This window comes from Curcuma longa, chromosome 3 (genome assembly GCF_044706935.1).
Source record: "Curcuma longa cultivar G26 ecotype Majalengka, Jawa Barat chromosome 3, ITB_CL_G26_1.1, whole genome shotgun sequence".
NCBI classification, from domain to species: domain Eukaryota; kingdom Viridiplantae; phylum Streptophyta; class Magnoliopsida; order Zingiberales; family Zingiberaceae; genus Curcuma; species Curcuma longa.
Window position 1 is genome coordinate 13987182 of NC_133863.1, and position 11865 is coordinate 13999046.

General features: G+C 38.9%; 2 protein-coding genes across 2 annotated transcripts; one reads left to right on the forward strand and one right to left on the reverse strand.

Moving 5' to 3' along the window:
* Positions 1–605: 605 nt before the first annotated feature.
* Positions 606–3653, forward strand: LOC141824018 (BEL1-like homeodomain protein 1). Its single transcript, XM_074711239.1, has 6 exons — positions 606–763; positions 906–1006; positions 1266–2073; positions 2177–2547; positions 2641–2701; positions 2773–3653. The coding sequence occupies exons 3-6, from the start codon at positions 1417–1419 to the stop codon at positions 3412–3414; spliced, it is 1731 nt and encodes a 576-aa protein (XP_074567340.1). The 5' UTR covers positions 606–763; positions 906–1006; positions 1266–1416; the 3' UTR covers positions 3415–3653.
* A 3989-nt stretch (positions 3654–7642) lies between these two features.
* LOC141823178 (digalactosyldiacylglycerol synthase 1, chloroplastic-like) lies at positions 7643–9785 on the reverse strand (the record flags this gene model as incomplete). Its single annotated transcript, XM_074710439.1, is given in 4 exon segments — positions 7643–8602; positions 8697–9046; positions 9195–9461; positions 9541–9785. Coding segments are annotated over 4 exon segments (1394 nt in total), but the record flags the coding sequence as incomplete, so codon positions are not given.
* Positions 9786–11865: the final 2080 nt, after the last annotated feature.

Here is an 11865-nt window from a genome sequence, read left to right on the forward strand (position 1 = left end):
AGGGCACAGAAAGGAAAGCTATTATTATTATTATTATTATTATTATTATTATTATTATTATTATTATTATTATTATTATTATGCAGCCAAGAAACACGCCGAGGTTGCAAAAATCCCACGCAATCGCGCTTAATGGTCTGTTTAAGCTTCATTAGGCTGATAAAACGCCATTAAAGAAAAAGAATATTCTGGCTTTGCTGGTGTAATGGTGGTCGTTGGTTGGGTTGCTTGGCTTTCAATTGCTTTATCTTCCAACCCCGGCTTCCAACCACACAAATGCAAGAATTAGGTGGAGAAAAATTAAGCAGCAAAAAAAAAAAAAAATCTTCAGTGCAGACAAAAGAGCTGATGAACACACAAACACGCAAAGAAAATTAAATAGTTTTATTATTATTATTAGTATTTGTTTTGTTTATCTCGTCTCTGTGGAAACAGACTTTGTGACTGATCATTGGTCTTTCTCGGGCGCTGCTGCAGCAGCAGCAAATGATGAGGAAAAGAAGGGGTCAAATCGACTGGAGTTTACATTGATGGCCCTGTTTTGATCCTCTCGCAGGTACCAGTGCTGCCACTGCGCATCGTGGTAAAGGAGCATGATAGCTTAAGCTGTGCCCACATCGCCATGGCAGAAAGTTATTGCCATTTTGGAGAAAATTTAAAAAATAATAAAAAAGGTGCACAGGGAAAGGAAAAGAGGGTGAAATTGAGGTGAGTGATGGTGGATAATGCAAGGATCGGAGCTACTGAGTGAGAGTAAAAGCTGGTCTCTCTCTCTCTCTCTTTCCTTTTGGTTTCTTCTTTTTATTTCTTTTCCTTTTCAGCTGGAGGGGCTGCAGCTGGCAGAAGACTTTCACTATATATACGTTTTTCCTGTTTTAATATTGCTTTTGCTCATGCCTCTGCAGCCTTACTGCTTCTGAAGAGGAGGAGGTGCTTGATGTAGGAGCTCCTAAGAAAAGGGGGAGAAAGAGGAGGACCTTTTGAACCGTCACTTCAATTCTCTCAGGTTTTATATAATTGCTTAGACTAAAATATCGAGTTATTTGGGAGTCTAGCGTGGATCTGTGTGTTGAATCAGCAAAGTTCTTGTTGATTAAATGTCTTCTTTGCTCTCTTAGCTTGTTCTGTCAGTACATCGATTTTGTCTGGAAATTATTTCGGTTGTGGAGATCCTGCAGTGGAAAGATTAGGAATTGATCCGTGAAGTTGCTGAAATTGATTAAATTCATCGATCGATTCATCTGATATCTTTGCTTTTGTTTCAGGATAATCTTGCAGTGAAGCAATTTGAATCTGATCTTGTTTATTGCGTCGACATGGGCTGAGCAAAAGATCGAGCCTGGATAATATTGATCTCTTGCAAACTGAAGATATTTGACGGTATTGAGGGGGAAAAGGAGGTTACTTTTTGTATCTATGGCGACGTACTTCCACGGAGGGCCGGAGATGCAGCCGGACGGCGGCCTGCAGACGCTCTACCTCATGAACCCGAGCTACGGCGGCGGGTATGCCGACGCAGCTCCTCCGGCGAACATGGTCCTCCTGAACTCTAGCATCAACCATTCAGTGAACTCCATGAACTTCCAGCAGCAGCAGAAGCACTTCGTCGGCGTCCCGCTTGAGCACGATTCCAACCGCGCGGCGTCGGCGCAGATCCCCAACTACAACCTCTGGGCGGCCGCACCCACGACGTCGAGCAGGAACCCGGTCGCTTCCGCCCAGAAAGGGCTGTCGCTCAGCCTCTCCCCGCACGAGATGGTGGCTCCGGCGAGGGCCGACGAGGTGAAGGTCGCGTCGGCGGCGGCCAACGGCGTCTCGGGCCTGTTGCTGGGGTCCAAGTACTTGAAGGCGGCTCAGCAGTTGCTCGACGAGGTGGTAAACGTCGGTAAGGGGATCAAGGATGAGTCTCCAAAGGCACGGCCAGCTACCGCCACAGACGGAAGTAACGTGGAGCCGAAAGGCGAAGCCACCGGCGACGAGAACGCGAGTACAAATCGAGGTCCAGACCTCTCTACCGCGGAGCGGCAGGAGCTCCAGATGAAGAAGGCCAAGCTCGTTAGCATGCTCGAGGAGGTAACGACATGGATTTCTTTCTTGCAACATAGAAGCTAAGGATCTATTCGAACAAGATTAATTGAATTTAATCGAATCGAATTTCTTGTTGGGGAACTTGAAGGTGGAACAGAGGTACAGGCAATACCACCACCAGATGCAAGTCGTGGTCTCCTCCTTCGAGTCTGTTGCCGGCTACGGATGGGCAAGGACATACACCGCGCTGGCTCTGCGGACGATATCGAAGCAATTCCGGTGCCTCCGCGACGCCATCGCCGGCCAAATCCGGGCAGCCAGCAAGAACCTGGGGGAGGAAGACACCGGGAAGGCGTCGGCCGGATCGAGGCTCCGGTTCATCGATCACCATCTGAGACAGCAACGCGCGCTTCAGCATCTGGGGATGGTGCAGCACAACGCCTGGAGGCCGCAGCGAGGCCTCCCCGAACGCTCTGTTTCCATCCTCCGCGCTTGGCTCTTCGAACACTTCCTCCACCCGTGAGGCCTCCCATCAACAGCTAGCTAGCTCCATCATTTCCGATGGATTTTACTGCATCTTCTTCTCATTCCTGTGCCTGTTTATGGATGCAGATATCCCAAGGATTCGGACAAGCTGATGCTCGCTAAACAAACAGGACTCACGAGGAGTCAGGTAGCGTTCATCGACAAATTAATTCTTAATCAAGAGCATGCATGACGATTAAAGATTTGGTCGCGGTGCAGGTCTCGAATTGGTTCATCAATGCTCGAGTGCGGCTGTGGAAGCCAATGGTGGAGGAAATGTACTTAGAAGAGGTCAAGGAGCAGGAACAGAACAACTCCGACGACAAGAGCGACGCTCGCGGCAGCTCTACTACATCCAAATCCAACGCGGCGCAACGAGATCACAGCCCGACCGCCACCGCCGACGTCAAGCAAGCTCTCGCTCCAGTCCAACCGTCCTCCTTCGCGCGCCAACCCTCCTACTACGACAAGGACGACTTCGTGCAGCCCTCCGCGATGAAGAAGGCGAGGGGCGCCGACGAACTCACTCCCAACGAAGAGTTCCTGATGAAGCTCATGGACGGGGGGCAGAGGGCGGCGGAGCAGCAGGGGTACCCCTCCCTGATCACAGACCACATGAGCTACGGCGGGTACCCGATTGCCCAACTCGGCGAGCAATTCGCTCCGAGGTTCTCCGGCAACATGAACGGAGTCTCCCTCACGCTCGGCCTCCAATACAATGAGAACCTCTCCCTCTCCGGAGTGCAACCACCATTCCTCTCTGGCGAAGCGAGCGATTTCAACGCAGCAGTGGCACATCCTTCTGCCGCAGCATTTCGGACGGACAGGGGTCTCCTGCTCAATTACTACCAGACTTCGTAGGCTAAATCTGTTCTCATATTGGATTTCAATCAACAATCATATGGCGATCATCCAGTAGCAGTCAGTGTCTTAGTGTATAGAACACAACCCTATATATACTATCTATATATATATACACAAATATATATATATGATTGGGGGTGGGTATAGTGATCATAGGGATCAATTAGTGTGTAGTTTAATCTTCATATATGAATGGTTTTTATACAATAATGTGTATTGTTTGTGCTTCATGATCATCAGATCTATATATACGAATGGTTTCTCTATACAATAATGTGTCGGGCCATGCAACGTCAAGGAAGTCTTTTCCCTGCTGCGGAGGGACACCCACGCTTTCAGTGAGGTTGCATCTTCAGATGGAAAGCTTTGCATTCATGTACGGGGTTGCAGACGTGCACTTCGATCGAGGAAAGGGAAAAGCCAAGAGTTATGGAAGTGTAGGTGAGCTCATGAGTGTAGGACTGTTCCTGAGGTCAAAGTTAAGGTTGCACAGAAGAAAAGGACGGTGGGTCTGTAAGAACAGTGACGATTCTATTCAATGGCAGTCCAGGTTTTGGAGGACTAGGAATGATGTGATTGATAGTCTTAAGATAAGGTGCCATCAATAAGTAGCTAGGGCAAGTTATTTGAAGTTCTAACCCTAAAATAAAAATTCCTGTTTTTTTGGGTCAAACCATTGGCTTCGAAGTCACATCTAAAGAGTTTAGAGCTGTTTTGGCCTGTGTTCGATCACATCATTAGAGAGCTTATGTGAAGGGAGATTCATTGAATGACAACTAAGTTAATTTTCAATGAGTGATCTACTCGATGCCCTCAAACTATGGTGCAGCAGTAGGACATCTGAATTTCTTCTAGATTTATCTTGGAAAAAAAATTGAGGAATCTACTAACTTAGAGGTCATAAATTGAGGTTGAGACTCTACTCATCTTCTTTGAAGTAGAGATTAGAGTTGTTTGGCCTTGACCAAAGTGTTGCTGCCCATGTTGACTTATGTCGAGTATTGATCAACAATGTCGAAAGATTATTCTTCAAGGTTTAGCAAGTTGGGGCACACAAAAGTTGAATTTACATAGTTGACACACTTCTGATTTGTTCCATGAGATTAGTTGTGGGAACCATTGATCTTAATCTATAGCTTAGATTCCATTAGTGGATTATCTCCGTGAAATTTTTAATTGTAGACTTGTCATTGACCTACAATGTTTTTATTTATCAATTGATCTCGAACAATTTTGGATAATGGTGTTGATCTCCTACATCATGATGATGACCCTATAACAACTAAGGGAAGGAAAAGGTCCAAAATTGCTTGACAAACATTTCCTAACCTCCTCCCAACTTATCAACCTATGGAGAAAAGGCTAGGTCGTTGTCCATTTGCATCAAGGGAAATTACCCTTTAGATGAGTAGACTAAATTACTTAGGATGTTAAAGAAGCATTTAGAGCTTTTTAATTGGATCCTCTAGAGTATCTCAAGCTTCAAATATCTATTCAAATCTGATACTTCATCAAAAATGAACAATTATCCTACGATGCATATATTTACTTTTAATTAAAAAAATTTCAAAGCACCAACATAGTTGACTAAGGCATGCAAAAAGAAGTCGTAGTGTCTTCCTTGGTTCCATTGGATGGTATAATTATATTGACCACAAAATATTATTCATAGATGCATATTTAGGGTATAAGCAAAACTAGATGATGCTAGAGGAAGAGAAGCCCATTAATTCTTCTCATTGACGGTTTTGAAACATTATTATATTATTATAGGCCATGCATTTAGACTTGAAGAGTGTACAAATCCCATACTAACAAATGATGAGCTACCTCTTTCGATTACGTATCAAAAGAATTCTAGTGATTTATGTGGATGATATTATTTATAAATCATAGGAGGACATTTCACATCAAAGATAAATCTGAAAAGTCATAATAAAATATAACCTTAAATTCAATATAGAGAAATGTGCTTTTGAAATTAATCAACAAGAAATATATCCATCTTTAAGAAAAAATACAGTTGCGAATTGGTCCACATAGAGGATTGATCTATTAAAAATCTATCATTTGGCAGGGTGTCAAATGAGTTGTCTATAACAAAAATGATCTAAAAAATCTTCAATCCAATCCAATTTAAAATAGATAACAAGTTAGATGGGTTAGTCCACGAGCCATCAAAAAATTATATATATATATATATAAAAAAGATCATCAAAAAATAAAATATATATTATATAAGGTTGAAATTTTTAATTTTGAATTGCAAATTAGGTGAGTTTGCCAATTCATGAGCTCATTGAGTTTTTCACTTTAATTTTAAATTTTAGAAAAAAAATTCTTAACCTGCTAACTAACCCTAGCCCGCCACGGGCTGACCCATCTGGATCTGCAACCGTACAATTTGACTCATTTAAGTCCACTTTTAAATTGATTAATAAAAATTCAATCTAATTAACTTAAATTGTTTGATAAAATAGACTAATTTGACGGCCCAACTCAAATTAACAACACTACTAAGAAAATTCACGTATTGTCATTCTTAGGAACCTCAAACTATCCAACTAAATGACCATTTTGAACTAGTTAAGTCAAGAACTACCTTAACCAAAAGAGCTTCATGTGTGGAACCACCTACAATAAAGCTTTCTAAAAGAGACATCCTACTATATGGTATCTTTAGTTTGAAATAATCCATCATCAAAACGGAGACTTACTTATATATATATTATCTTAAGAAATTCTTCTATTTGTGTTTTTTAAAAGGATGTAGATAGAACAATGAAAGCAATTTTTGGTATTTCCTTTTGAGAAAGGAACAATACTAAACTTATGGGGACAACTCTCAGAAATCATTTAAAAGTAAAGTTTGATGAGTTTATTAGAATATTAGTTGTCAATACGTAATAAAAGAGCATACTTGCTTGATTCCTACAATTTTATTTTATTTTTTAAATTTTATATATATATATATATATATATATATATATATTTAAATAAATTTTTATTACATTTTCAATACTATTCACTTTTAATAAATTTATGTGTAAAAAAAATTAATGATGAACATTTATCTTATTTTAGAAAAATAATTTATTCTTTAGAAAACAAAGAGTAAAAGTAAAACATTAAAATAAAATAAATATTAAACAAGCTTGCATGTGTGGAAACTTTGAGAAGATAGGAAGTCCGTAATGCTTGCATTAAAGTTACATTTAGGCATATTTTTGTCTCTATCTATGTCAGAAGTCGCTTTGCATTAAGAAATAGCAAATTAATTTTACGTTCTCTTCTTTTATGTTTTCAAGATAAAACTCATCTAGTAAGTTTCATTGAATAGTATTGTTATACGTGAGGAAAAAATCCACTTAACTATAAATTAGAGTGTTATTATATGTGAGAAAATAAATTTTACTTAACTAAAAATTAGATTTTCCTATCAAAGGTGTTAATTTGCTTAGTTGAGAAAAGATCTTAAAATTTAATATCGATAATGGATAGGATTTTGTGACAAGATCAAATCTCTAGCCACCACTCCCTCTTTGATGATCGTTGCTCAGGCAAAGTCTCACCCTGGATTTCCTAATCACATCGACAATAGGCTATGCTACATGAATTTACCGCTCTAGAGAAAACTGGCACACGGACCTCGTCACCTTCTCTGTAGATAATTGTAAAGCTTTAGTGGTGAAAAAAACAAGCATATAGATTAGATTGTGAAAAAAAAGGGGACATTTTATAATGAGTATATGGTCACCAAAAAAGTATATATGATTCCACCTTTATGATTATCTCACAATCTAAATCAACTATGAATGTTATAATGAGTATATGGTCCTAAATAGATACACCGAGCATGATTTGGAAAACTTTATTTTGGCCATGTTGCAATATGATTTTTATGAGTCAACATGATTTCACATGGTTGTCACAGACAATATAACTCAAAAGGAATTCAAACCACTAAGAGCTTTGTGGAATCCTCCACTGAAATGAAAGATCTCAATCCACTTCCTTACTTTTGGGTATAGAAATTACATGTAGTTCCGATGAGTTTCTTCTCTCACAAGCCAATTTTGCTTTTGTGCCTTTAATCGAGACAATATTTTAAATAATAAAATTGCATATGCACCCTTGGAACTAATGAGACTCCTTTTTGTATTCCTCTCAAAATTATTTGTCTGGACATCAATTATGTCGTGCATATTTAAAAGCCAATGCATGATTGATCCTTTCACTGTACAGTTGTATTGGCTTCCCCGAGTATTGGTAGATGTCGATGTCTTACATATATTATATAGTCACAGTAATGCACTAATATGAAGCAACATAAATACACTAAAGGAGAGAGTTAGAATTCAAAAGCCAGCAACCTGATCTGCATTTTAGACATCAATCTGACTAATAACAAGGCTTTGACGATCAGCAGTCACGCATACACAGTTATCATCCAACTCCTGGTCTTTAGTGACAGCAGTCCATTGCGAATTGCAATGTCTTAATTTGAGGACAGACCCATGGCTGCTGTTTACGTAGCTTTATGCCAATATCAGTTAGATTGAATGATCAAAATAAATAAAACCCCAGGAAAACCATCGGCCTACCTCTAAACTATGACAGTAGGTGATTATGGAACCTGTTGTATAGTTCATCTTACCAGCCGTATACAGGGTTTTGCACCTGCGGTGGCAGCAGGTTTAAATCCAAAGAATGCTGCTTACTGTAATCACGTGTCCCAGGTATTGCTCCAGTAGACAATCTCAGGATCTCATTACCTGTGAGACAATAATGAGCAAAGGCCAAACCTCCATCCACAGTATCGGACAGAGTTGGCATGGAAATTGATTTCTTAATCTTCCCTTTATTATTTGCTTGTGTACTTTTAGTCTCTTGGTTGCTTAAGACTTTATCAAGTTCTGAATACTCCATAAACCTCTGTGTTGCAGCTTCCCATGATAAATTATATCTCTGCTCAGAAGTCAGGGGTAGGGGTTCATTGTCCATGGCCTCTTTCAATCTTGCTACAAAATCCTCAGAAGTCTTGTAAGTCAAACAGTTAGGAAATGCCCTAAAGAATTCATTTGAAGGGTGATCAGCACATATCACAAACTTGCCCATTGCAAGAGCCTCGGCGGTTGCTGTGCAGAGGACATCACTGACACTAGGATTTATGAAAACTTTGTACCTGCACATACATTAGAAAGACAGGATATTAGCACATCACTAGTTGTTAGAGAGGAAATAGAAGTAGCAATTAGCATTCCTTAGCCGCCAATTACCCATGAAGTGCATCATCAGCATGATCCCTTCCTTTGAAGAAATTAAGGCTCAAATCTAACTTCCTTGCTGTAGATTGGACTGCTAGTGAATCCTCACCATTCCCATAGACATCCAACTTGAATCCTTCCAAGTCATTCTTGTGCTTTGCCAACAGATCTATTAATTCCTTATAACCTTTTGCCCAAACCATTTTCCCCAGAAAATATGCTCCTTTGGAAAATGCTTGATTCCCTTGCTCCCTTTCAGCAGCTATTTTTTCTCCAACCTTAAGAAATTTAGGATTAACACCATGAACATTGCAAATGGTAGACCTGGGTAGCTCCTGAGTAGCTGCAGAAAGCCGCAAAACCTGCAACATTAAGTCGTCAAAACAGCCTTCTAAACTAGACATTATAGAAATAATTAGATGACAAACAGTATTCTGAAGGCCAGTTGCTTGCTGTTAATTATTAAATTGACTAAACATGTCAAAAAATATCAAAAGTGCAAATTCATGCCTTATGGCAATATGCTCGAGTTACCCAGTTGTTGATATGTTTGACAAAGAACGCTTGGATAGCTCCATTATTCTCTCTCTTAATGTATTCCAGGTAATTTGTGTGAACCACACCGACAACATAATTAAACTTATCTGTCCATCGTTTTCCATGATGATACCAATTTAGGTGCTCTGGCTCTTCCAGAATAGCAATATCAGCCTCTTTCGAAGGGATAAACTGAGTGGTGTCCCCAGCAGGTATTATACTTCGTCTTTCTTTTGAGAACTAAAACCAATTTAATTATGTTAAAAACAATAGTATTGCAAAATTAGACAACAGAACCCAAGATGTGCAACATAGTTACCTTTCCTGGATAGAAGGAGATCTTGAAATCAGCTTTGAAGCCAACCCGATTCTCCAGCCAGTTCCTTATATATGCTTCCTGCTCTTCAGGAGAACTAAAGCTCAAACTGTCAGGATAAACTAGCACCTGATCTGATTTGCAAAGCCAGGGAACCACCAAAGTAACATCTTGTTTTGCAGATTTAGCCATATATGCAGCTCGGAGTAATGGATTTACAGCAGTGCCAGTCATCCATGGGAGACTGGCTGTTGTTACGATTGCAACATGGTGCTTCTTATCTGCTTTTTCGTGCTTTACAAGATCAGTCCAAAAGCCTCCCTCATAATGATGTCCTGTACTTTCAAGGACACTGGCAATTCTCAAATCAAGATCATCAGTGTACTCATTTCCAATCAAGGATAACTCCTTTACAGAATGAGAACGCGGAATATGCTTGTCTTTGTGCCTGTGGCACAATGATTCGATAATTTTATCACATGTATCTGCAGACAAAAAACTTTAACATAAGATGATATGCCCAAAAGTATGGCAAACCTCTTTGAACTCAGCATAAATTATCAAATTATCAAGTTTTCAGTATCATACACTTCAACTTTTAGTAAACGGCAATAAATCAAAATGCTGAGAACAAAAGAATCAAGTCCAAAAAACAAACAAGAAATCATGAAGTCTTTTTTGACAAATACAATTTCTTACTCAATATCATTGAGATCTCATGTATCTAGAAGAAAGAACACACAAAATAACCATCATGAATTGTCCATATTTCTACAACTTGAATCTTCATTTAACCCCCTTTGACATTCATGGCACACCCATTTAAGTGGACACTCATAAACTCTATTGATCACATGTAAAAAATTAAAAAGAAAAAAAAAAAACCGTGTTAAACACAGATTCACACATGTTATGTACTCATGCCCAAGTCTGCCAGACTAGCAAGATTTGAGTGTCCAGAATCGGTTTAGTAACAATAACTAATAGAAAAAGAAATGTAAGCAATACCCATTCACAAGAAATAATTTCCACACCATTTAATAAATTAGGTGTATGAAAGCCAAGAACCTAGGGTGTGATTGGTCCAAACAAGCCACAGTGCTTCCGTATCCAAACCAGGTTTTGCAATAACAAATAAAAATAAATAAATGGTAACTATAGTCATTCATAAGAAATTGGATGAATGAGCCAAGAGTTCAGGATGTGACTGATAAAGATATTAGATGTACTTCTTAGGACAATTGGTCTTTGCTCAAATATCTGACATCAAATGCCAACACAATCAGCTGCATAATATATTTTAACTCAAAAGAAAAGTAAACACAAGACAGGCCAAGCCCGAAAAACATAGTAGCCATGAAATGAGTTAACAAAAGGTTAAAAATAAAAATAAAAATTCTATGGGCAATCAAAAATCAACAGGAGGCCACTCCAACAACAAATTACATACCTCTCTGTATTCCAAGGTGATCAAACAGTGGGCCAGATTGCTTAACAAGATATGCCAACAGTTCAGGTAGATGCAATGGTGGAATTTCCTGTATTAAAAAGAAATAAATATCACGCATGACACAAAAATTAACACATCATGGGAGGGCTCCTTTTGCTAGTGTAGATATTACAAATTATTTAAATTTAAGATTTTATCACAGACATGCAGTTAGGCCATGGATGAACTGAGCTGTGCTGCTTTAAGTGTGGCTTGAGAATTTCCTTTTTGGTAAAAACTGTGTTTATTATCAATGTCTTTGTTGCTATGTGATATTTTTATGATATATCTAAACGTTTTTTTAGATTGAATCACACTGCAATATAAACAAGCTAGGAGTCTTTGAATTATTTGAAATTATATGGCTCTAAAAATCTGTTTAGAGAATTAGTTTTTAACATCCTTGAAACAACGTCACTCAAGAATCTTATAAAGTCTACAGATGTTTCCAGATTTTACATGAGGTGTATATATACAATTTATTTTTTTTTCCTCTTTGAGATACAAATGGAGAGCTTTATTTGCTTAAATATGATCTGTTTTTCCTTTCAATCCCCAATCTCCACTCTCTATCCAATAATTGGAAAGGCAGCAAGATCAGATCTCAGCTTTTGGTGACATGAAAATTTCCTAGAATTCACGTGAAAATTTTGAGTAACAAAAAAGTCCTAAAAAGAAATAACCCAAACAAAATCTACAACCAACCTTAGGTTCTTGAGGCTCCTGTACAAATGATCCCTGCAACAGAAGTACAAGCCGAGTAAGTATTGTTCTTGCAAACGACAACATAGGTAAGAATATCCATCTAAACTGAAACAATAAAGAATTGGAAAAAGTTG